At 39.0% G+C, this 27,974-nt stretch overlaps 1 protein-coding gene across 4 annotated transcripts in view; it reads right to left on the bottom strand.

Annotated features, from left to right (window-relative positions):
- ST8SIA1 (ST8 alpha-N-acetyl-neuraminide alpha-2,8-sialyltransferase 1) overlaps positions 1–27,974 on the bottom strand; it is a 147,911-nt gene that overhangs the window by 90,724 nt on the left and 29,213 nt on the right. For all 4 annotated transcript variants that reach the window (XM_005869560.2, XM_014542331.1, XM_014542332.1 and 1 more), the window contains exon 2: positions 7,583–7,727. In XM_005869560.2, coding sequence (XP_005869622.1) covers positions 7,583–7,727 — 145 coding nt within the window. The remainder of the gene's footprint in view (positions 1–7,582; positions 7,728–27,974) is intronic.

Raw genomic sequence — 27,974 nt, 5'->3', positions numbered from 1 at the left:
GGGACCCCCACCCTGATCTGGGACACCCTTCAGGGCAAACCAGCCAGCCCCCACCCATGCACCAGGCCTCTATCCTATATAATAAAAGGGTAATATATGCAAACTGACCCTAACAGCAGAATGACTGGTCACTATGACACACACTGACCACCAAGGGACAGACGCTCAATGCAGGAGCTGCCCCCTGGTGGTCAGTGTGCTCCCACAGGGGGATCTCTGCTCAGCCACAAGCCAGGCTGACGGCTGCCAGTACAGCGGTGGTGGTAGGAGCCTCTCCTGCCTCCTTAGCAGCACTAAGGATGTCCAACTGCAGCTTAGGCCTGTTCCCCGCTGGCAAGTGGACATCCCCAAGGGCTCCCGGGCTGCCAGAGTGATGTCTGATTGCCAGCTTAGGCCCAATTGCCCAGGGATCAGGCCTAAACCAGCAGGTGGTCATCCCCCAAAGGGTCCCAGACTGCGAAAGAGCACAGCCAGGCTGAGGGACACCCCCCCCCAGTGCACAAATTTTTGTGCACCGGGCCTCTAGTTATTATATGTTTTACAGTGCATTCATTACAAAGTACTTTCACACCCATAATCTCATTTTAACTTTGTTTCTCATAATAACACTGAAATCTGAAGACCAGGCGTTAATGGTCTTGAGTTGAAAAACTATAAACTTCAGGCTGGAAACAGTTATGTGGCTTGTCTGGGATCCTACACGTCATCAGAGAAAGTCCAGGTCTACCAGTAAAACCCTGATTTTTTGACTCCGCTCCCTATATTTTTCTCTAACGTTCGCATCTGGCCAAAAATGATAGAGTAAATGACCTGAATTATGTAATGGTAGTGAAACCTGTCCTGGACTCTTATAATAGAGAAACAATGAGCAAAGGATAATTTGCTTTCCTTTGAAAACCTAGAAGTCTCTATTATAGAAATCAAAATGTAACTGGTCTTATTTGTCCTTTTAATGTGGACCACTAGGGAGCTCAAAGTCAAGGGAAACTATAATGCCATATAGGACCCTCTAACCTGCATATCTACACTCTTTTTTCCTCTCAAATATCTACAAAAGAAATGTCTCCATTTCTTCTGAGAGTATTCATATAAGAAAGGTGAAAAAGCTTAAAATAGTTTCAAGATGACTTATTGATAAAAATAAACAATGGATCTACTAAAACCCATGTCTTCTTAAAAAAAAAAAAGTAGTAACAATAAATGTTTGAAATCAGACAGTCCACGTTTCATATCCTAGCCCTTCTACCTTCCTGCCCTAAAATCTCCAATAAGTTACTGAACCCTTTTCAGTCTCAGTTTCATCCATGTAATGAAGACAATAATGATAACCATGCAGAACTGTTGTACAGATAGAGTAACATGTGAAGAAACTGAGGCAGATAGTACATGTCAACACACAGAGTGCATTTGCCTAGAGCTGAAATATTGGAAGTCCCAGCCTCTCTTGCAGCTTGACGTGCCCATGTGATTCAGTCCTGACCAATGACACATCATCAAGAGTCCATCATATTTCCTCTTCTGTGTCCTCCCTCTTCCTACTGGATTCCTCACCTAAAAAGGAGATTCGTTGGCCTGAATCAGCTAAGGATGTTCGAGCAGCAAAACAGGATCCTGGGAGCTTGATGGCACTTTGTAGCTATCATCCAGCCCTGAACTTCTCACCTCCTGTTTCATTATTGTTTGAGATAAATAAGCACCTATTTGGTCAAGCCCCTGTGACAGGCGTCTGTTATAAAGCAGCTAAACATTAACCTGACAGTGTGAACCTAACACACAGTTAACAAAGATTATTCATTAATTGTTGGGGTCCAGCCCCAGCAGGTCCAGGGGCCAGCCCCAGCAGGTCCAGGGGTCCCCAAAGGTGTGGACGGAGTCGGCGAAGAAGGAATGACACGGAGACAGCCTTCAGTTGATCAGCAGCCTAGTCAGGACCTCTAGCCAGGATCTCCAGCCAAAGTTCTGGTCGGAGTTCTGGTTAGGAACTGATCAGGATCTGATGTTTATTGTCTTGTTACATCTATATTTATACCAGCCGATTTTAATCCTGTCAATTTCTATTACAAAGGTTAGGGCGTTTCTTATCTCCATTCCAGGGAGTAAAGATTATGTAGCTTAACTACCCGCCTGGCACTTAGTTAAGGGGTTGTATCCCCTCCCTAACCTCAGGGGAAAATCCCCACCTGGGAAAACAACCTTTCTCGGAGAGGTGACCTTGGTTAGAACACATGGCACTAAGGAGAGCAAACATATTAAGAACAATATGCTATATATGCCAGGTCCCTTGAAACATATGCTGTGCAGATGTTTCTTCCCTGCAGCGACTGTGTCAAGCAGCAAGGATGGACCGCAATTAATAATCTTTAACAAACCTTAGTCCCCTTAGTTCCCTTCCAATCAAAAAATATATTTGTTTGGGGAGATGATTACAATAATATCAATAAGTTAAAATGCAAGCTACCAAATGCTGTAGATTATATAGTATGATCCAAATTTCCTGAGGAAAAAAAAATTGCTGTGTGATTCAGGCATACTCAGGAGGTGAAAGGATTCTAGAAAGCACATTACTGTGAAGGGGAGAAAATGTGTATTTTCATTATAACAAAGTCACTTTGATAAAAACCACTTTGAAACATTCCTGCTTGGTTTTTTAAGGTTCAAGAGCACTGTGGGTCCAGGCTGAGTGGAATATGTCAGGGAGCTATGGCGAACAGAAGAGCTGGAAATGAGTGTCCATTAATGATGTTTTGTGATTCTTTATACATGGCCTTGGGTGGCTATTCTGAGGAAAAATTACTAGTTTGTGATTTATATCACATGATTATTCAGCAAAATGTAAGAGAATGATGAAGAACCATGTTTTTATTACACCAAAAGGAAATATTTTTCAAATTATATCAGCACCCTTGTGGTTTCTAACATTCCTGCTCCTCCCTCACTCATTTCTAAGGAAATTTATGCTCTTTTTTTAGTATAAATGTTTTAGGCCAAAATACTATTTATTCAGTAATATCTACAAACATGAGACCATGCAGGCTTAACAGGGACTATTCTTGGCAAAAAAAAAAGGAAGGAGCTGACCCCAACCCAGGGGATGAGGAGAGTCTCAAAGTAGAAAGGCCATCACATTGTCCTCTCCAAACACACTCACACAGAATATTCTAGAAAACCTACGTGAGGTTAAAATTCTGCCCTTCATGCCTAATAATATTCGACAAATATTTTATCAAAATATAGACCCTCTTGGAAACAGCTGCATCCATATGTCCTGCTTGGCCTCCTGCAGTTCAGGCAAGGGCACTGCAGGTGTCCAGCCCAGGTGGGACATGAAAGGGAGCCCTTGGCAAACATGAGCCGCTGAAAATGAACATCTGTTTCAGTGGGAAGCACTGCACTAGGCACAGAAGTGAAAAATTGTTCTTGTTCCTCAAAAGCTCACAAGAGTTATGGAGATCAGCAGAGAATGACTTTAAGAAAATCATAATATAACAAAAAAAGAAGAAGAAAGAGAAAGAAAACCGTAATATGTTCTTAACATAGATAAATTCTTTTGAGGAAGAATTGAGTAAGTTTAATAACAAAGTTATGGGAAGTCATGAGAGATCCAAATAAGAGCTACTAATTGCAATTCCAGAGATTTGGTGTAGCATCTCCAAGTGCACATCATCTCAGCAGGACCCTCCTAGACCCTCCAGCGCTGATTCAGCACCTGCTAACTTTCCACAGCACACAGAGCATCTTGTACTGCATGTTGGCAACAATAATAACAACAGTGGATAAAGGTAGGCAAAGGAATAAAAACAATAATGATGATGGCTAATGTATACTGAGCATTTAGGGAGAAAGTGTAACATATAATTAAAATAAATATATTAAAATATATAATTAAAGGTATAATATAAAATTATACATTTGAGTTAGAGAATGAGTGATATGGCACGATTTTGCTGAAACTCGCAGAAAGAAGAGACACTTAGTTCAACTGACAACACTGAGCCTAGCCCACTCACCTGCCTTTCTGCCTAATTGGCCAACACACAACTTCCTTCCCATGGGGAATATGAAGAAAGCACATCAATGAACTGGCTACTTAGCTTCCTGATAACAAACTAGAAATATTTCACTACGAAATAATAATATGGTGAGAGGATATGCCATTTTTTCTGTTGATGCAAAGTGATTTTCCAGGATTTCTATAAATTAGTCTGCTCAGAATCTCAGCGGAAAAATACATATGACTATTTTTAAAATCTATTCATTGAACTGGTTCACTGTTTGTGTTGACCATGAGCACACACAGTGATGTCATAACTTCTGCTTCATAAGAAAAAAGCATTTTTTCTTTATCATTAAGAAACGGTGATGGAAAATAAAATTCAATTAAATAAAAAAGAGATGGTTCTACTGGCAAAAAGAGGCATAGGATTCTGTGCATGCCCTTTAAAAAGGAAATGTTTCCTATTATCCTACGGCTGCAACTGACAGATAAGATGGGAGCTAGTTTTTATTTCTTTAACCATCTTTTCTTCAAATCTGTTTTCCAGCATAGAGTTAAAAGTCAGTTCATAAGCCTTCATGTATACAAAGCCTATTTGGGACTTCTTTAATTTTTTTTTTCCTATTTGATGAGCTGTTAAAGTGATTGCTTCCTATCTCTATTTCATAGTGAGTTAATATGGGGTTATGAACAGAGGATACTGTGGATTGGCTTGCTCGTCCTCTATTCCACCCTTTTCCTAGCTCCCTGCTGAGGCTTCATTTAAAGCTGCCTCTCCTGGACTGCTAAGCAACTACTATTCCAGATACAAATTAATCTCACCTATTAGATGCACTTGAGGGAGATTTGAAAGGAGGGAGTGAGTTGGAACCCATCTATCTGGCCCCATTTCTGTTGGAGGCAGTTTGAGCCACAGGAATGGCAACAGCAGCTGGGGCTTTCTAATTCCTAAACCACAGTTAGGGCAGCAGGTTCTTGAACTAAGCAATTTCAGGAGCCACCTCTTGACTCTTGACTCCCACATATTTATTCTTCTAATGATTTTTAAGTGCCTAATTCTCCATATGAAATAACTTTCTGTGAAAATGCCTAGGAAGATTTCTGTTCCTTGCCTAAACCTTGACTAATATATAGTCTCCAGTCCCTCATCTGATGATGCAATATATGAACCAGAACAGCATTAATACCTAACAATCCTGCCCTAGCCGGTTTGGCTCAGTAGACAGAGCGTCAGCCTGCGGACTCAAGGGTCCCAGGTTCGATTCCGGTCGAGGGCATGTACCTTGGTTGCAGGCACATACCAGTAGGGAGTGTGCAGGAGGCAGGTGATCGGTGTTTCTCTCTCATTGATGTTTCTAACTCTCTATCCCTCTCCCTTCTTCTCTGAAAAAATCAATAAAATATTTAAAAAATACCTAACAATCCTATATAATAAAGAGGTAATATATATGCAAATTAACCCTCACGCCCTCACAAGATGGCTGCCTGTGACCAGGCCAGCAGGGGGGTAGTGAGGGACGACCATACAACTGAACAAGCAGGCTGCATGGGGCGACCAGGCCGGCAGGGAAGTTAGTGAGGGATGACCAAACGACTGAACAGCAGGCTGCGTGGGTGACCAGGCTGGCAGGGGGGCCGTGAGGGGCAACCAGGTCGGCAGGGGGAGCAGTTGGGGGCAACTGGGCCGGCAGGGGGGGAAGTTGGGGGCGATTAGGCTGGCAGGGGGGGCAGTTAGGGATGATCAGATAGGCACGCAGAGGCAGTGAGGGGCTAAAAGGCTGGCAGGGGAGGGCAGTTAGGGGTGACCATGCAGGCAGGCAGGTGAGCAATTAGGAGCCAGTGGTCCAGGATTGTGAGAGGGATGTCCCGGATTGGAGAGGGTGCAGGCTGGGCTGAGGGGACCACCCCCCTTCGTGCATGAATTTTTTGCACCGGGCCTCTAGTATTTACATAATGCTTTGCAGTTTACAAAGTACATGCACATAAATTATCTACATTAATCCTGACCACAAGACTGAGAGGTGGTGGGACAGGGGCTGCTCTCCCCATTGTACAGATGAGAAAGCTGAGTCTCGGAAGAGTTAGGTGACTTAGCAAGACATTTACTTAGTAAGAGATGGAGACAAAACTCAACCCCACATTTTATAACTCTTTTATTTTCTTTTTAAATTACATTTGATGTACAATATTCTATTAGTTTCAGGTGTACAACCTGTGATTATGACTCTCAATCCTTTCCTTTGACACTAGAAAGCCTCCCAAGGGCAAATGAAGAGGGGAGAGAGCACATAGATGCTAACAATGATTAAACCTTTTATTTCTTACTGAAAAATAAAACATCATTACACCCTAAAATCATTAAATTAAACTGAAACACCTAAGGACAAAATAGCAAATATGGGCTATTTCACAGAGAGTGGCTTTGGATCCAGCAGAGCCTGTGCCTCAAGTTCACAGGATCCCCCCTTTGAAGACACTTTGCTGTTAATTCAGATATATGAGAGGTTCAGCCCCATTTTCCAACTCTGACCATGACTTCTCCTTCTGCATAACTATCTTGGCTAAACCAAGAGTGGCTAGAAGACTTGGGGAGGCCAAGATTCATTTCTCCATTTCTCCCTGATGGCAATTTCACCTAAGATCCACTCCCTCTCCAACAAGGGCTCCCCAAAAAGATTTCCTTTCCCCCACTTGCTACATAGATATAATTTAGTAAAACATTTTATTTTAAGGCTCAAGAAACCAAGAAGTAAAACATTAAGTAGGCAGAGCTTGTTTTAGACCACTTCGAAAGTGGTCAGATTCTCTATCTCCATTAGCCACCACTCCTCCACTTCACAGCAGTAAGTCTAACAACAGGGTGAAAGTTTAAGAGCTCTAAGAAGCAAACTTCTGACCCTATGGGCCCTACTCCCTGAGAGCAACATCAACCCGAAACCAGCATGCCAGTGCTTTGAGATCATATCACAGCCAACCTCACAACTCTGGAATTCCACAATTCCCTGTCCTTACTTTCATTCTCAGTTTGCTTCCTTCAGTCTCATATGACTCAAATCAGAAGGGGAACTGTTACTCTATAGCAGCAGTTCTCAACCTGTGGGTCACAACCCCTTTGGGGGTCAAACGACCCTTTCACAGGGGTCGCCTAAGACCATCGGAAAACACATATATAATTACATATTGTTTTTGTGATTAATCCCTATGCTTTAATTATGTTCAATTTGTAGCAATGAAAATACATCCTGCATATCAGATATTTACATTATGATTCATAACAGTAGCAAAATTATAGTTATGAAGTAGCAACAAAAATAATTTTATGGTTGGGGGTCACCACAACATGAGGAACTGTATTAAAGGGTCGCGGCATTAGGAAGGTTGAGAACCACTGCTCTATAGCATCCTACTTCTGCTCTTGCATCAAAATACCGTGTGATTCCTTCCCACACACAAAAATAATAACTATAAAAATTAAAGTTAAGAAGATGAAAAGTATACCTGATTCATTAGGCAAATTCAATTATACCTTTCCTGTAAAATCAAGACATGTAAAAGACTATATTGAAAGGCAATAAACTCTATACTAACCTGGGGGAAGAGAGAATAAGTTGAATTGTCAATGGTGAATGAGTATAAAAACTCTCCATCATACCACATGCTCGTCCCCATGGGGGAATTCATTTTAGTCATAGCAAAGAGATGGGCGGGGTCACAGCAGTCTTCCATCTGTTTCCTAGGAGAAAAAATAGAGAGAGAAAAGAACACCGGGTTAAGTGAGCAGCAGACTCATTCACTTGTCATCCCCACAGAGATGTGCAGTCTTACCTCAGTGCCAACTCACAAAAGCATCTGTGTCTCCAGGGCGATTAGACTACTATTAATTCGTTCTTCCAGCCACCAGAATGCATGACTGGAACTTTTCACAATAAAAATAAGTTTAAGAAAAATACATCAGCTCTCAGATGCAGGTCAAATATGTCCAAAGGCAAAAAGTATCATGGTAACTGCAGAGTTATTGATTGATTTAAACATCCAGTTCCAGAAGGTGGCTAACTGTGGAGACTGTAGAGCTATTCAGCTGCAGCAGAAATGCATCTCTATGGTGGTTTAACAATCAGGTAGATAAGTTCAGTGACAAGGGACTTTACATGAGCCACGTGGAGCAGGGAATGGCTCACAGGGGTCCAAAAGAGGGTGCATTCCCCATCTGTGGACAAGATTAAAGAACAACTCCTGGGAAACCTTTTTAAATAGAAACAAAATGAGATGACTGATGTGATTTCAGATACTAGGGAAGCAGCTTGCCTTCTAACTGATAAATCTCCTGGGGCTTGTCAGCTCGAATTTTGTCTGAACTCTCAGTAGTGTTCAACACAATTGAGCACCCTGACCTTTGCAAAGGTCTCCTCAATCCCTTAGTGTCTGGAACACCAGGGTCTCCTGAGTCACCTCACCCTTTGTGCAGGCTGCTCCTCTACCTGTCCCTCTGATGTAAGCCCTGATACTGTTCTATAGACCAGTCTTTATATTCTCCTCTAATCAAAAGTTTTGTCAGAAACTCATTCCATTTACTCACTGAGCTTTCCTGAGTAAAAGAGTTTAATTCTCCAGTGACACCTCTAAAAGGACCTGCTGACATAAACCACTTCTGAATGGCAACCCCACACAGACATGCTCACTCAGACATTTTAGCTACCCATGGTACAGAAGCTTAGAGTTGAAAGGAGACAGTAATGTAGAGTGCTGGGTTCAAATCCTGGCTCTGCCATTTACTAACTCCTTAACTGGGGAATGTTACTGGGCTTCAGAACGGGCGTCAGAGACTGTTTCTGAGAATGTACATGTGGAAAACAGAGTAAAGGTTCAATACATGTTGTTGTTATTATATAACCTCAACCTCATTGTAGAGATGAATAAACTTATTCAGTGTTAGGCCACAAAACAAGTCTTAGCAAATTCAAAAAGACTGAAATATACTAAGTATCTTCTCTGACAACAATGGCATGAAACTAGAATCAATAATAAGAGGAAAACTAGAAAATTCATAAACTCATGGAAATTAAACAACACTCTCTTGTACAATCAATGGATCAAAGAAGAAATTAAAGGGGAAATAAAAGTTTATTGATACAAACCAAAATGGAAACACAATATACCGGAACTTGTGGGATGAAGCAAAAGCAGTTCTAAAAGGCAAGTTCATAGCAATAAATGCCGACATTAAGACACAAGAAAGATCTCAAATAAACAACCTAACTCTACACCGTAAACTACTAGAACAAGAAGAACAAAGTTGGCAGGAGAAAGGAAATAATAAAATTAGAGCAGAAATAAATATAATAGAGAATAGAAATACTACAGAAAATATCAACCAAACTAAGATGTGGTTATTTAAAAAGATAAACAAAATTGAAAAACCTTTAGCTAGAGTAACCAAGGGGTGAAAAAACCCACAACAAAGTATAAATGAAAAATGAAACATTACAATTGATACCACAGAAATTCAGAGGATCACAAAAGGCACTATGAACAACTATATGCCAACAAACTGGACAATCTAGAAGAAATAGAAAATTTCTTAGAAACATACAATTTACTAAGACTGAATCAATAAGAAAGAGAAAATCAAAATAGATCAATTACTACTAAGGAGATTAAATAAGTAACAAAAAACCTCCCAAAGAAAAACCCAGGAACAGATGGCTTCACTGTTGAATTTATCAAATATTTAAATATGAATAAATACCAATCCTTCTCAAACTCTTCCCAAAAAATCCAAGAGGAGGGAACACTCCCAAACTCACAAAATGAGGCTCATAAAATGAGGCCAGAATTATCCTGATGCCAAAACAAGAACAAGATACTACTATTAAAAAAGAAAAGTACAGGCCCAACTCCCTAATGAATACAGTTGCAAAAATTCTCAATAAAATACTATCAAACCAAATTCAGCAGTACATTAAAAGGATCAGACACCATGATCAAGTAGGATTTTTCCCTAGGATGCAGGGATGGTTCAACATATGCAAATCAATCAATGTGATACATATTGATTAGAATGAAAGAAAAGAATATACAATCATCTCCACAGACACAGATAAAGCATTCAACAACATTCAATATCCATTCAAGATAAAAACTCTTTAAAAATCAGGCATAGAAGTAACATATCTCAACATAATAAAGGCCACGTATGACAAGTCCACAGCTAACATAATACTCAATGGTGAAAGGTTGAAAGCCCTTCCTCTAAAATCAGGAACAAGAGCTCCCATTCTTATCACTCTTCCTCAACATAGTCCTAGAAGTCTTAGCCAAAGCAATCAGGGAAGAAAAAGAAATAAAATGTATCAGAATTAGAAAGAAAGAAGTAAAATTATCTCTATTTGCAGATGGCATGATTTTTACATCAATAACATCCTAAAGACTCAACCAAAAAACCATTAGGTCTAATCAGTGAATTCAGTAAAGCTGCGGATTACAAAATTAATGTACTAAAATCAGTAGTGTTTCTCTACATTAACAACAAATTTTCCAGGGAGAAAAATGGATCACATTTACAATAGCATCAAAAACAATTAAATACTTAGAAATAAATTTAACTAAGGAGGTAAAAGATCTTTACTCTAAAAGCTACAAGACACTAATGAAAAAATATCAAAGATGACACAAATAAATGGGAAAGTATCCCAGGTTCACAGATCAGAAAAATTAATATTGTTAAAATGGCAATACTACCAAAAGCTGTAAACATCTGTTGAAAGGAAAGGCCAAGTTAATGAACCTTGCTAAGTGAGAGTCAACTAGTAGTAGATTCTGACCCATGTGCCTAGCCAAGGAAAAATATTTGGTAATGTAGCATCCCGATTAAGAGCATGGACCCTGGAGCCACACTGCCTAGGTTTGAAACCTGGCTGTCTCATTTACTAGTATGTACACTGGAGCAGGCTCCTTAACCTCTCTCAAGCCCTCCTCCTTGAGGTGGTTAACTTACTTCATAGGATTGTGAAGAGACTAAGAGTAAAGTTCTTAGAACTATACCTGGCTCTATGTCCTATTATACATAAGTGGTACATTATAAGTATTCGCTAAATAAAGTAAATTCAGTTCAGGAGAGAGGGAGAGAGAGAATGGAAGATAGATAACCTTAGGAAAGATACTGTATTTTTCTGCCAATTATGTTTATAACATTTAAAAAAATAATACAAGGCAGAATAATAGTTATAGAATTATTTGATGTACTAGCTTTCAACATATTAAAGAAAATAACCTTTAAAAACTATATTTAATTTTCAGTTATTTAATTCCATTAAGACAATGAGATGTTCAGCGAGGGAAATGTCCTAGTTGGGAACTCTTCATATCTTGTTATGAGGAATTAATAGTTAAATGTCACATTTGCCCCTAAAGAATTCATGAGGAAACAAAAGCTCTTAAAAAAATCATGAGAAACCATCATGACCCAGTCTTAACAGAGACTCCTCATAGCCCTCTTACCTGCTTTGTTCTTCTCTACAGCACTGAACACTGTTTATATGTTTTATGTTTAATTTATAGTTTTGCTTATTATCTGTCTCCCCAAGTCCCAGAATATAAACTCCATGAGGAGAGGGACTTTTGTCTTCTGCTCACCACTGGATCCCCAACTCCTGAAATGGTGGCTGATACACTGAACAGAAATTTAATAAATGTTGTTTGAATGAATAAATAACAAGTAGGAAATAAAGAAAACATTAGAGAAACAAGAGAATCTCAATGCACATTTTGTTCTCACTATTCAAAATTCAAATTGAAGAAGTCAATTCCTTATAGTTCTAGCCTATGGAGACCAAAAAACCCCAAAAGATTGTCAAAATAATTGCTGTATACTAGTAAACATTTCCACTAGAGGCAGACCCAGGATTTTTTGGATTTGCTGACTGGTGAATCCCAAGTTCCATATACAGTGCATTAAACATTAGCCTGACTAAAGCGAGCATCCATTAGGATTGCAGACCTGCAACACGGGGACCACAGGAGCAGTCCACCAGCTGAGGGTGCTGATAAAGTGTTCCCTTCACCAAAGTGTCAAACTTTCAAAATCTGACTTTACAATGTTTGATAAGGTTTCATATTTAATCTTGTCTCCAAAAACTTCTTTCTATTCCATTAATATATCATTTCAGTCAAGTATTGATTTTAACCTTTGGCTTTTGGCCAAATGTGTATCTAATGCACTTCCTCCAAACAGCCAAATCAATAGCCCTTATTGTAAACTGTCGTGAGTCAAGTTCCTAAAATTCCTTTTAGACTATTATATGTTAACTCCCTGAGTTAATGTCACAGAGCTTCAGATTTATTGCTGAAAATGTTCCCACATTCCACATCAGAGATGGTTTTTAAATTGAGATAATAATATATATAAAGCGCCTAAGTACATTACATGGTCTTCATAAGCATTCATTTCCTTCTCTTTAGTAGTTAGGAAGCATATAACTCTGCTTGCCTCACAGAATTCTAAGTTATTATTATTTTATTAGACATAATTTTTTAATAGTTACCCTCTTCCATTCCCAAATATGTCCCTATTTGGATGATAGATTATATATTCACTCTTTTAAGAGCAGAAGCTAAACAGTTGGCATCCAATAAGAGGGGGCTTTTCTTTAAGTGAAGAACGTGGTGGCCTACAAAGAAATCAGAGCAGTTTCATATTCTAAATGGCAGATTTAGGACAAGAGATGGTGGAAGGTAAAGTTTGGGCCATCATAAAGTTATTTTACCCTGACTTAAAGAAATCTTTGTCTTAAATGATCAGTTTTGAAAGAAGTTTAAAAACCAGGAGTCACTGATGACTGAAGGCCCAGGATTTAAAGCAAGAACTTTCACCCTGAAGCCAACAAGCAGTAGGGCTTGCCCGTGGCAAGGCAATGGGAACAAATGGTTTACATCACTGATCTAAGAGATTCAAAATACACACTCGAAATAGGGTAGAGTTTTGTATTCATCTAATTTATTTTTATTTTATTTTTCAATTACAGTTTACATTCAATATTATTTTGTATTAATTTCAGGTGTGCAGCATAGTGGTTAGACAATCATACACTTTACAACGTGTTTCCCCAATATTCCAAGTACCCACCTGGCACCATATAGTTATTACAATACTATTGACTATATTCCCTACACTGTACTTTACATCTCTGTGACTATTTTGTAACTGTAATTTGTACTTCTTAATTCCTTCACCTTTTTCACCCAGTCCCCCATCCCCCTACCCTCTGGCAACCATCAGTTTGATTTCTGTGTCCATGAGTCTGTTTCTGGTTTGTTTGTTTATTTCATCCTTTAGATTCCACATATAAGTAAAATCATATGGTATTTGTCCTTCTTTGACTGACTTACTTGATTTCATCTAATTTTCCACAAAATTCTCTTGAATGGTGAAAAAAAGTACTATCATTCGATTATTGGTCAAAATAATGTTTTCTACAGATAAAAAGTCTTTTCAAAGATTAATCTTCTGGATAACTTGCCAGGACTAAAAAATACAAACAGAGAAAAGTAGCTCTTATGTACTACTCAAGATAGCAGGTAATCCTTTTATTTGGCAGCATTTTATTTACCACATTTGAAGTGACTGCGTAATAAAGGAAAACTGTTCCAAAGAAAGGTACATCAGTGCCAGGTGTAGTCTGCATTTCTCCAAAGAGGCCGAGCAGATTGAAAGGAGAAATCTTTAGAACACAAATATTTCAAGGATGATCTTGTTTTCCCTCATAGTACATATTTGTTTTGTAATGTACTTCACAAGCATACATGCTTATTTTAATTAAAGAACATAAATGTTTCCAGGAAATAGTTCAATGAACACCTATCTTTAGTCTTCCTGCTTATGCTCACTTGTTTGTGTAGCTAGAAAAATTCTAATATTATCCTTGAGAATCACCTGTTTGCTGTTTTAATTACCGCAAGTGCTGTTTTAGTTATCACTCACTATTTGATTCACTCAATCAATATTTGTTGCACACTTTCTTTTTTAATATATTTGTATTGATATCAGAGAGGAAGGGAGAGGGAGAGAGAGAAACATCAATGATGAGAGAGAATCATTGATTGGCTGTCTCCTGCATGCCTACAACCCAGGCATGTGCCCTTGACTGGAATCGAACCCAGGACCCTTCAGTCCACAGGCTGACTTGATGTTCTATCCACTGAGCCAAACCAACTAGGGCTATTGTGCACTTTCTATATGTCCAGGGCTGTACTAGGCACTAGGGTGAGAAGGGGAAGGGCAGGGAATACCTTGCTCTTTTAAATTCTAATGGAGAAGCCAGATAAACAAGATAAATAAAGGATGTGGGTTAGGAGGTGAGGGTACAGTTTTCAATAGGGGCTAAGTCAGTCCTCACTGGGTAAGAGACATTTAGGAGAGACCAGAAGGAGGTGAGGAAGTAAGCCACATGGGTATCTGGGAGAAGAGCATTCAGAGACTGCATTTCGACAAGAGCAAATGTCGAAAGAACTTTCAGGAAACCAGGCAACTGGAGTAAAGAGAGTGTGGGGTGATGTGTCGCTGGATCATGTAGGGCTGGTTTTATTCCAAGGAAAGGAATAAAATCTGTACTCATCACCAACCTTCTTGTGGCAGCATCCACAGACCCTCAGGAATAAATCCAGCTCCAAAACCATAGAAAGTCATTTGGATTTTACTGAAGTTGTAATGGGGTGGGGTCCCCACATGGCAGAAACTTCATAAAATCTCCCAGTGAACATCTGTCTCTGCCACAATTCTATCATTTGACACAATTCTATCATTTTCTCTAACCACCCCCAAGCCTGCCCTCTCTCCATCACATCTCTCTCTCATCAGAGCATTTTTACTCTATTAGGCTCTCTAATTTCGACTCCCTTCATAATCATTTAGCATCATATGTAGGTATGAGAAAATTCTTTTTGGATTTTTTTTCTCTTTTGGAGAATGGAAGAATTTGAAAGACAATGAAAAATGTTCAGTTATATATGTTTAATCTTTAAGATCTCTCTCTTGGTCTATTCACAGGATCACACTAGAACAGCTAAATGGATATATACCAAATTTGAATAGTATGTTTTTAGTGGCCTGAAACTAACACGCAGGTTTGAGGGAATGCAGCAAATTCATTTTGGGAGGCTCAGGTAGGAGCATAGGGACGGGGCAGGTGCATCCACTGAGAGAAATAGTTGGGCAGCCAGTCGTCTGTGAGAACATGAGGTCCAGATCAGAAGCATCAGTCCATACTGATGAGTAAACCCCCATACTCCACTAAGTTTTAAACTTGTGCCCAAGTGGCAGATACTCCAAATTACAAATTACATTGATTTACCAGTAAGCTGTTTCTCCAACGCACAAGTTTACACAGCAGGGTGGGATGCAGCAGGCTTTCTTTATGTCATCATAATCAGCGGTGCTCCCGAATAGCAGCAGGGGGGCAAGACATTATGCATCAAAACTAAGAACCCTACTCAGGAACATCTTTCTTGTTCTAAGGACACCAAGGTCTGAGGTTATTTCTGTGAAGGATGAGCAGAAGTTAGTGGAAGGCAGAGCAAATAAAAAGGAGGAGACAATGGTTATAGAAACTGCTTTATGAGTTTTCCAAATTTACACAGATTTTCCTAAACTAGGGAACCGAGCCAATGAACATGAGATGAGCAGGGGAGTGGTCAAGTTTAGAAGGTGAAGTCCAGGAGTCAAGCTCCTTGGATTCGGCTCAGCTCTACTCCCTACTAGATAGATGCAAGACTGGGGCATTTGTCCCAAATTTTTTCCAGACCACAATTGCCTCTTTCATGATTTACGGTACAGACTTTTGGTATTTCTGTAACTGTTCCAGTATTTGAACAGATTCAAAATTATTTTCTGAGAAAAATTTTGGCTCTGCGTTATGACCCATTTCCACAGGATGGGATTCTGCGTAACAACACAAGCCAGAAATTCTCAATTTTCTTAACAGAATAGTAACTGTGCCACCTGCTTGTCTAAAACATATGGTTCTCTCTTTACTCAGCACAGAATATCAGCATTTCAGGTTGTCAACAACCCTTAATGGACTATAATCTAGTTTCCATTAAATGTGTGGTTAAAGGAATGGGTATTTGGGAGAGACAAAGGGATGTGTTAGCTGATTTTCTCCTAGGAATTAGATTCTTTACATTCTTTCTTTATATCAAGTCAAACCATGAGCAAGTCAACAATTTGCATTTTTAAATGTCCATCCTATGAACTTTCATGGATGAGAACAGAGCTGTTCTTCAAGTCAAATGTGTCAATTCAGCTTACCACCAACATGTGAAAACAGCCAGGCAGCATCCCCCACCTTGTTGCTATGTTAGCTACGTTTGTACTTAGCTTTGAATTGTCTTATCAACATCATTGACCCTCATCATGATAGAAAAGTGTAGAGTTATTGAGAGAGTTGACAGCAACAGTTACAGAGAAGCGAAGGCTTGGAAACAAAAGTAGAGATGAATTTTGAAAACTAAAAGCATGAGAAAATAAAGGATATTACAAGGGTAGATGGAATGAGTCATTTGACAAAGAGTGAATAAAGAAACAATAAGCAAAAGAGAAGGAAAACTACAGATTAAATGGGTCATTTTTTTAGTTTGTCAATAAAAGATTCAAAGAGGCTAAAAACTAGAAACCAGATAAACCTACAAGGATGGATGCAGTGCTTAGAGACTAACAAGACAGGGAGAATTACAAAAATGTTGAGTTTTTTGCTAAAGAAAAAGCATAGTTGTCAAATGCCTCTTAACCCAATGATAATTCAGGGTAATGACAGGCATGAAAAAACTGAAAGGAGATGGTACAAGTACCGCTGATGAAAATGTATAGTGAGCTATGGGTGCTTCCTTACCTTAAGGTCACTCTGAGTCTGCCCATTAGAGGGGACAGGGCGAATGTTTATGGAGATCCTGCTGAGGAGGAATCCCTCCCAAAATCTAAGTCTAACTAAGATCAAGGGAAGTGCTTAGCTGCCTCAATGCAGACAAAATCTAAGGATTTGGGGGAAATGTATCCAATTGGCTACAGAACAAAAAGCAGAATAGCATGCTTTCAAAGGACAGACTCATTGCTCGATTTGATAGAAATGTATTGGGGAAAGCAAGGTTAAAAATTATTTGGGTGATTTTAGACTTAAAAACAACTTTTGAAACTGTAACCTATATGAAAGTTAAAAAGTCTCTGAATTAACTAACCATCTTGTAGAAATACCTTCACCAAGTTACATTATAAAATTATGCTTTTCTTAAGGTTCAGTAAAATAAACAACTACATCAAGAATAGCATTCAGGCCCTGACCGGTTTGGCTCAGTGGATAGAGCTTCGGCCTGCGGACTGAAAGGTCCCAGGTTCGATTCCGGTCAAGGGCATGTGCCTTGGTTGCGGGCACATCCCCAGTAGGAGGTGTGCAGGAGGCGGCTGATCGATATTTCTCTCTCATCAATGTTTCTAACTCTCTATCCCTCTCCCTTCCTCTCTGTAAAAAATCAATAAAATATATTTTTAAAAAAGAATAGCATTCAGTTTTCCATAAAAATGAAGTTGAAGATAATGTGTACTAAGTATCCACAGTCTTGTTTATCTGCATGATAAGTTCTTCCTTGAATTAGTGTCAGCAAAATGTTTTATAATTACAGAGAAATGTACACTTCTCCTTATCAAACAAAGAAAATTTTTGTGACCCATTCATTAAATATTCCTCTGGTCTGAGTCGTCGGGGAGTTCAGAGGTAAATACAGTACATTTATACAAGTATCTCAGGCTCAATTCCGTGGACTGCTAGCCCTCTCTTCTTTTTTATTTTTATTTTATTTATTTTTTAATATATTTTATTTATTTTTTTACAGAGAGGAAGGGAGAGGGATAGAGAGTTAGAAACATCGATGAGAGAGAAACATCGATCAGCTGCCTCCTGCACACCTCCTACTGGGGATGTGCTGCAACCAAGGTACATGCCCTTGACCGGAATCGAACCTGGGACCCTTCAGTCCTCAGGCCAAAGCTCTATCCACCGAGCCAAACTGATTAGGGCTCTCTTCTTTTTTAATGGTTGTTTTTAAAACATCAGTGTACTACAGTTCTAAATTTATAACTTCAAAACGTTAATTTTAGAAACTTTCACAAATACAAATTAGAAAAATAGACAAAAAATAAATACGACAGTAATCCTTCCACACAGAAATAACCACTATTAGATTGTTTTGTGTGCATTTTCCTTAGTCATTAATTCAATTATTTCCTTAGTAAACATTCAACAAATATTTATCACATATGTAGTATGTCTCTTTTACAATTCTAGAAACTGAATAACAGCAGTAAACACAATAGGCTCAGTGCTTGCACCCTTGAAGTGGGAATGTAGTGTGTTTATGATTTAAAGATGCTACAAACAACTCTGGGGTACACATTCTCATGCTTAGATTTGTGAACACATCCATGATTATTTTACTGGGATAAATTTTTATGAGTATTTGCTGAATTAAAGAGTAAATCTAATGGCGTTCACACAATCTTTGATTTCCCTTTTTTATTTTTAGGAAAGCAAAATAGGTACTGAGCTTAAACTATTATAAGGCAACACAAACAAGAGTTCCCTTTATATTCTGACCCCCCTTGTCTGGAACAAAAAGGCAATGGTTTTCTTATTTCTGATTAAGATTAAATAGTGCTGTTTTGATTTTCCAATTTTTTGTACTATCTTACAACTTACTACTATGAAAGATAAAGATATCACTTTCATCCTACCCCAAACAGACATGAACAGACTTTTCTGCACTCCACACTCCCTACAGAATTACATAAAAACTTTTAGCTAAAGCAATTGTTCTTATAATAGGACTAGAGGCCCAGTGCATGAAATTTGTGCACTGGTGGGGTCCCTAGCAGCTGCCTGCTGCTGGCCGGGGCCTCCCTCCCTTCCCCCAGCCAGCTCCGCCCCCTGGTCAAACTCCCAGATGACCTCCCGGTCAAGGGGACAATTTGCATACTATGCTTTTATTATATAGGATAAGTCTCTAAGTATTATTTACTAGCTGTACTATCACTGTATGACTCACTATCACTGCAGCCTTTCTAAAAATTGCTCTTCCTGGAATTAGTTACTGTCTTTTTTCATTTGTTTCATTTGTCATGTACTTTTCTTTTCTTTTTTTTTTTAATATATTTTATTGATTTTTTACAGAGAGGAAGGGAAAGAGATAGAGAGTTAGAAACATCGATGAGAGAGAAACATCGATCAGCCACCTCCTGCACATCCCCTACTGGGGATGTGCCCGCAACCCAGGTACATGCCCTTGACCGGAATCTAACTCGGGACCCTTGCGTCCACAGGCCGACGCTCTATCCACTGAGCCAAACCGGCTTCGGCTTGTCATGTACTTTTCAATAATTCCCCTTCTACTTCTTCAAAGAACGGTAAAATTTTCTCAGTGCACATCAAGTAATCAGTCAGTTCAATTTCTTTTCCAGATCCTTCTGACCCACTGCTCTAAGGTAGGCTGCTTTCTTGCTAGCCTCGATAAACACCTGTCATCATGGAAATTGCCTTCACCCCTTTTCTGAATGGTATTGCCTAGTTTCCTCTATCCACTTTTTGTCCTTATTTGGTACTTCCTCATTCAGGTGTAGCATATACTATTTCTTTTTTTAAGAAAGGGTGCAAGCACAGTACATATTTTGAGTCTTAAATATTTGGCTGAGCACAAAATTCTAGTTTAGAAATAATTGTTCTAGGGTTCTGAAGGCATTGTCCATTGTTTTCTAACTTCCAGTGTTTCTGTTGACAAATCTGGCTTCACTCTTAAGTCTAACCGTTTGATTATAATCAGTTTTCACCTTAGAAAGTTTTTAAGATCTTAAATTAAGGATTCTGACATTTCACGATGATACGCCTCGGAGAGGTCTTTTTGCATTCACTGTGCTGGACAGTTGGTGGTCCCTTACAATGAGGAGACAAGTCCTTTAGTTCTGCAAACAGCCTTCTATTATTTCTTTAATAACTTCTACCCTCCTTTATAAAATTCCTACTAACTAAACTTTTCCCCCCATTTTTCAACTCTTTCTTTTCCTTTTCTACTTTGGGGGAATTATTTCCTAAACATTGTTTTACAAATCCGTCTATTGACCTTTTAATTTCCATGACCACATTTATAAAACCAGAAAGGTCTTTCGTATCTTCAAAAAGTTTTATTTTCATAGCTTCCTAGCCTTTGTGAATGCAATATGTTTTCTAGTGAAAATCATAACTATAGCATTTGTGAGGTATTGTTCTCCTTCCTGCATTGTCTGTTTTGTGTGTGCTTTTTCTGTTGGTTTGTTTTGGTCTCTGTTAGAGGCTCCCTAGAAATATTTACAGATCCACAGCTGTCCGTTTACATTTAAGAATGAGGTACTAAACAGCTGAATGAAAGCTCTTTATGCTTAAGCAGTGATTACCTACTGCTGGGCCTCATCTGAGTGTGATCCATGAGGACTCCGCCCTTTCACTGAAGGAAGGCCTTTTCTTACACTAGTCAGTTTCCCCAGAGAGGAACCTTCCACTGCCCTGATAAGGTGTACGCCTAGTCAACAACATTCTGAGAGCTAAGTGAAAATAGAGTGGTGTGGGCGGGCATGGGAGGGGGAGAGGTAGGAGGAGGACTGAGGCCTTACTCTTCAGAATACATTTCTCTCAATTCCCCTGTTTTCAGCTGATGTCCCAGGTCCAGAGTCTCTAAATTTCATCTCCAAGCTTCTAACAGAGCAGGCGGCAAGGGTAAGGGCAACTCCTTGTGTCTGCAGAGAGGGGAAGATTTGGAGCGCTTCTAACCAATTTTCCTGTTTTTAGTCTCATTAGCACTCACCTCTCATTGCTGAGTCTTTCAGGAATTCTGCAACATACACTGCCTTCCTTTCTTGCTGGCTTTCCCTGCTGCAAGCACTCGAGTTTTAGATTTCTGTACTCTCCTACTGAGAAATCACTGGGCCATCTGCTTTTCATCTCCTAAAATACTGTTGATGTCCTTTGCCGGCTATTGTCTCCTTTCCATTCCCTTCATTCTCACAAGTTCATTCCTGTTTCTATGCCTCTCTTGCAATCTTATTAGTCTTTTTAAAGGAGTCAGAAAACCAGATGCCAGGTGATATTATCCTTCTCCAGTTTAATTTCTTTACTTGTGACTTTTCAATAATGTTTTCTGGTTTTAAAACATAAAAGGCAACCTACTGAAAAGAAGATATTTGCATATGATGTATCCGATAAGGTTTAATATCCAAAATATGTAATGAACTCATACAACTCAGCAACAACGACAAAACAACAATCTGATGAAGAAATGGGCAGAGGACCTGAATAGACATTTCTCCAGAGAAGATATACATATGGCCATAAGACATGAAAAGATGCTCAACATCACAAACACCAGAAAAATGCCAATCAAAACCACAATGAGCTATCACCTCACATCTGTCAAGATGGTATCATCAAAAAGACAAGAAATAACAAGAGTTGGTGAGGCTGAGGAGCGAAGGGTGCCCTAACACTGTTAGTGGGAATGTAAATTGGTGTAGCTGCTATTGGAAAAAAACAGTATGGGGATTCCCCAAAAGTTTTAAAACAAAATTACCTTGACCCAGTTATTCCACTTATGGGTATAAACCCAAAGAAGTGAAAATACTAAATTGAAAAGATATTGGTACTCCTATGTTCATTGCAGAGTTTTTACAAAAGCCATTATATGGAAGCAACCTAGGTGTTTGTCAATAAATGGATAAAGCCCTAGCCAGTTTGGCTCAGTGGACAGAGTGTCGGCCCATGGACCAAAGGGTCCCAGGTTTGATTCCCGGTCAAGGGCATGTACCTCGGTTGTAGGCTCAATCCCTAGCCCTGGTCGGGATGCATGCAGGAGGCAACCAATCGATGTGTCTCTCTCACATTGATATTTCTCTCTGTGTGTCTCTCCCCCTCCCTTCCACTCTCTCTAAAATTCAATGGGAAAATATTTTCAAGTAAGGCTTAACAACAACAACAAAAAAGATGTGGTCCTTATATATAATGAAATATTACTCAACCATAAAAAGAGAATGAAATCTTGCTATTTGTAACATCATGGATGGACCATCATGCAACATCATGGAGGGTATTATGGCAAGTGAAATAAGTAAGACATAACAAAACAAATACTGTCTGATTTCACTTATACGTGGAATCTAAAGAGCAATATAAACAACAACAATAATAAAAAAAAACAGAAACAGATTCACAGACACAAAGAATAAACTCATGGTTATCAGAAGAGATGGGGGTGAGAGGATGGGTGAAAAAAGGGAAGAGGATTAAGAGATACAAACTTCCAGTAACAGAATAAATCAGTCCCATGGATGTAAAATATAGCATAGGAAATACAGTCAATAATATTGTAATAACTTTATATGGTGACACATAGTTACTAGACTTAGGGAGGTGATCATTTTGTAAGGTATTTGAATGTCAAATCACTATGTTGTACAACAGAAACTAATTTAATATTGTGTGCCAACTATATATCAATTAAAAATGTATATGTGTAAAAGATTACCAAGAAAAATTCAGATAGTAGTTGTTTTAAAGAAACGGAAGTGGAGTATTAGGGTATGTAGGGACTTTTATTTTTCATCTTATATGTTTCTATAGCTTTTTAGTGCCATGAACTTATATTACTTTATCATTATAAATCTGAATAATTTATGTATTAAAAATAAAAAAGTAATAATAGACACTTGTTATAGAAAAATCTGAAAAATATTTAAAAGGATAAAGAAGAAGTTAAAAGTTAGCCCTAGCTGGTTTGGCTGCCCTAGCTGGTTTGGCTCTGTGGATAGAGCGTCGGCCTGTGGACTGAAGTGTCTGGGGTTTGAGTCCAGTCAAGGGCACATGCCTGGGTTGTGGGCTTGATCCCCAGTAGGGGGTGTGCAGAAGGCAGCCAATCAATGATTCTCCTTCTCCCTTCCTCTCTAAATAATAATGCACCCACTTTTTCTCCCTGTGATCTTTTTTAAATATATATATATATGTGTGTGTGTGTGTGTGTGTGTGTGTGTATAATTTCATAGAGAAAGAGAGACGAAGAGAGAGATAGAAACTTCAATGATGAGAGAGAATCATTTATTGGCTGCCTCCTGCACACTTCCCACTGGGGATCGAGCCTGCAACCTGGGCATGTGACCTGATCTCTTGGTTCATAGGTTTAAAGGGTGTCCCAAAATTCACGCAAGAAGTACTTTTGATAGAAAACACAGGGTTATCATTAAAAATTGTAAATTTTTTATTGATTCATAAAGTATACAGTATAGGGTTATGTATGGAATAGCATATCGGGTAAATGGCCTCCACGGCTTTGCTGGCACAGACGCCCGAGAAACAATTCAATTACTGCATGAGTCATTTCCTGGTGGTGTAATTTCCCGTTTTGGTGATCAGAACTGGCCGCCCAGATCATGCGATTTAATGCCGTTGGACTTTATTCTTTGGGGTTTTTTGAAGTCTAAGGCTTATGCCAACAAGCCCATGACCACCCACACCTTGAAGGAGGAAATTGAGCGCTGTATCAACGAAATTCAGCCACATTTATGGAAAACTTCAACAAAAGAGTTCGTATGTGCCAGCAAAGCCGTGGAGGCCATTTACCCGATATGCTATTCCATACATAACCCTATACTGTATACTTTATGAATCAATAAAAAATTTACAATTTTTAATTATAAATCTGTGTTTTCTATCAAAATTACTTCTCGCGTAAATTTTGGGACACCCTTTATCCTCAGGCTTCCTTTAAAACTGATAAAAACTTATCAATCAATTAGCCCTATCCTCCAGCATTCTCAAAGTCATCTTTACTAAATCCTTAATTTCTGTCCATAAAAATACTTGTATTTGTCCTAAGCTAAAGAAAAAAATTCCCTCAAATAGGCCACCTCTTTAAGGTATCAAAAATCTTTCCAAGGACTTTTTCAAACGAAACATATTAAATCACTACTGCCTCTATTTCTTCATCAGCCTCTTCACTTGCTTCCAGCCGACGGCCTTTACTGAAACTTTTCTCCCAGGCCTTCAAATACATCCAAATGACCAAATCAAATGGCATGGTCATATTTCTCTTTTATTTAATTAAATGTTTTTAATGGTGACATAATTGTGGGTGTCCTCGTTCCCCCCCCACACACACCCCGTTTGGCCCACCTCCACCCACCCCTCCACATTTCTTAGTCATCGTGCCCACTCTGGCATTTGACATAGTTGACCAACTCCTTCCTTCTTATAAGCTCCTCCACCTTAGATATCCATGGCAATATATCAACCTGCCCTACCACCTCCTCTCTACTTACTTTCCCTCTCTTTTCTGACAAAACAGTACTTCTTCCTCCCATCCTTTACATGTGGTGTGTCCCAAGGCTTAAACTTTGGTTCTCAGCCTTTTTTATTCAAATAATAATGAAAGACTGAATCACAGCCATATTCCTCGTATTCAGTCCAAGAGAACTAATACTTGTCTCCTAAAGAGATCCAAAACAGAACAGACCTTGATGGACTGTGAGGAGATGTCTAAAACTGGGGGATGGGGTAGGATTAAGTCAGTGGAGAAAGGAAGACACAGAGGAAAAGGAAGAAATTAAGAAAAATAGTCATTTGTTGCGATGCACAGATACCATGGCAAGTTCTTTCATATATATTACCCCTTTTAGTTCTCAGCACAACCCTGTGAATCAGACACTTTATCTTTACAGGAGTTAAGCAGAAGCACAAAACCACAGAGCTGTGATGGAGGTTGTCTGATGAGGGCAGCAGCATGGTCTAATGCAGTGATGGCGAACCTTTTGAGCTCGGCATGTCAGCATTTTGAAAAACCCTAACTTAACTCTGGTGCCGTGTCACATATAGAAATTTTTTGATATTTGCAACCATAGTAAAACAAAGATTTATATTTTTGATATTTATTTTACATATTTAAATGCCATTTAACAAAGAAAAATCAACCAAAAAAATGAGTTCGCGTGTCACCTCTGACACGCGTGTCATAGGTTCGCCATCACTGGTCTAATGGAAAGAACAGAGGCTTTGGGGTCACGTGGCTTTAACTCCACCACTTACTGCTGCGTGGCTTTGACCAAAGCACTTAACTCTGGTTTTCAGCTTTCTCATTTATAAAATGGGGACAAAATTGGTTGATAACAAGTGAAAGAATTGTAAATAAGAGGTAGTACAAAACTAGTACTTAGTGCTCCTAAGTAGTTGTGGTTATTATTATTCTGACTCTATAAAAAACAGGTTACTTTCATAACAAAAGAGAAGACTACGAAAGGCAAAGAAAGAATTTCAAGGAGAGGGATTAAGGTTTCTTCTAAGATGTAGACCCAAGCCCAGACTGAAGCGTGCCTGGGTGTTTTTGTGGCTGTACAGCCTTAGAGAAAAGCTCTCAGCAATTCTATGTCTGCAGGGGGCATCTCTATAAGAAAGGTAATAAAGCATTCCCCTTGTGACAGCAAAAGTCAGTGGAATGACATGAGTCATAGCTGTCTGGAAAAATGTTCAACCCCATAATTCATATTGCATAGATATCATTTCCCCAAATGAGAGTGCTCATATCACTACTGAATCTTATGAGAAACTATGGCTATCCTTTCTGGATAAGAAGTTTTGACAAAATTTTTTTTAAGGCAAAAAAAAATGTCTATATTGTCCGCTCAGCATAGCTCAGTGGTTGAGCATCGACCTATGAACCAGGAGGTCATGGTTCGATTCCAGATCAGAGCACATGCCCAGGTTACGGGCTTGATCCCCAGTGTGGGCATGCAGGAGGCAGCCGATCAATGATTCTGTCACATCATTGATATTTTTCTCTCTCTGTCCCTCTCCCTTCCTCTCTGAAATCAATAAGAATATATTTTTTAAATGTGTATATGTTTTTAAAAAGCAACAATAAAAAGGCAAGATGTCATAAGCCTCTGTGGATTTAGAAAGATCAGACTACCAGAAAATGCTGATTATTCTCCATATGTACTTTTTACATGTCTTAACATTCCTTTTTCCATAAAAATAAATAAAAATATGAAAATCAACATGGTGAACCAAAAGTGAACAGAATAAAAGAAAAACGCAAGCTGACCAGAAGAGCCAAGAGAAGCATATTGTCCGTGGAAGCATTTCAGACAGCAGCTGCAGACTGTTCCCAGACACTCTGATAATGGAGAACATAATTAGTTTTCCCTGACAAAGAAAAATAGAAGAAATGATGAGGTCAAAGCTCATAAATTAATTCAATTCAGTGAGTGTGTTTGTTGGAATAAATTGTGCTTCAAACTGCAGGTCAGAGAAGACATACAAGACACAAACAAAGCATGAAGAAATTCAATTCAGTGAGTGTGTTTGTTGGAATAAATTGTCTGTGCTTCAAACTGCAGGTCAGAGAAGACATACAGACACAAACAAAGCATGAAGCGCACCCAAGTATTTACTCGCTCCTTCATTCATTCACTCATTCATCTATTAAATACTTATTGTGCACTGAGTATGTGCAAAAGACATATGCTAAACTTTGAGGATGAGGGAAAATAAGATGCAGTCTTTGTCTTCTAGACGCTCATGGCCTGTGGCCAGAGAGAGCAGCAAATAACCCCTGGACAGTGATTGGTGCATGGAAGAGGATGCACAGACCACCAAGGAGTGGTGACTGGAGGGCTGGATAGGGTGAGAGAGAACAGGTGATTGAAGATGGGAAAGATTTTCTAAGGTCAACGTGTAAATTGAGAATTGAAGGACTAAGAGGATTTTAGTCAGACAGGCCAAAGGCTAGTGGCATGAGTAAAGTGAAGAATTCCCGTCAGAGAAAACAGTGTGTACAAAAGCACAAAGTTCCCAAACACCACAATGCCAATGCCAGTCCAGAACAATTTTTTTCAATAGTCTGTGGCTAAAAGAGGAAAATACAGGCAATGAGTGAGGCTTTCAAATTTTATGTTAATGAGCAGCCTTCCCCGCCCCCTCCCCAAGATTATGTCCTTTCTACATTTTGATGTCCACCTATAAAGTCTTTCATGAATCGGTTGTCCATTTATTAATTTATTTGGTAATTTTCTAACCCATTAAATCATAAATTTGGGAAGTCCTGAGTATGAGCGATAAAGCCACAAGTAGTTGGCTTGGTTAGAAGGCAGAATACACCTGGCAAATAAGTACACAATAGTTTACAAAGGAGATTACATTCAAAAAGTAGGCAGAGACCAGATTATGAAGGGCTTTAAATGGCTGGTGAAGTTTAGTCTATCCCGTAGGCAAAAAGGAGGGGAGGAGCATTCGAAAGGGTGTGGAATTAGCAAGTTTTTATTGGGCAAGTCACTTTCTTTCTCTGGTGCTTATATGTAAAATGCTGATGCGGGCAATCACCCCATGTCCCAGACTTATGGGTGCTTAAATCAAAATGAAGAGGAGGTGATAAGCTACTCCGTGAATTCTAGTGTATACTCTAAAGGAAAAGGGTTAATATTAATAAGATCCTCCCTCTCCTCTAAATAAATATATAAACTAACCAGCTTTTAAAATCTCACCACCTGCTCTTTTTGCCTCATCACTTTCAGTCAGGATGACTAAACCAACAGATCCTAGTGGTGGACATGAAATGATGAAAATAGTAAGATAACTACTGATCTCTAGTAGATAAATACATGTCTCCACATAGACTCTGAGTTTTATTTGTGACAAAGGACTACCTACTAAGAATCCGTAATTTTTAAGAATTATTAAAATTTCATATGCAAATACTAGAATGACCACATTTCTCGAGTTTACCAAGGATTCTCACTCAACATTCTACAGGGAAGCTTGGCTGCCATGCAACACTTGGCCGAATAACAATGCTTTCTTTGTGCCTGACACATGCAGTTTTGAAATTCCCACGATTGTTAGCAAAGACATGTTTTATCAGTGCATCATCAGTGTTGTGG

This window comes from Myotis brandtii, unplaced genomic scaffold, assembly GCF_000412655.1.
Source record: "Myotis brandtii unplaced genomic scaffold, ASM41265v1 scaffold299, whole genome shotgun sequence".
Lineage (NCBI taxonomy): Eukaryota > Metazoa > Chordata > Mammalia > Chiroptera > Vespertilionidae > Myotis > Myotis brandtii.
Note: the sequence above shows the minus strand (reverse complement) of the source record. Positions and strands in the feature narration are given on the sequence as shown.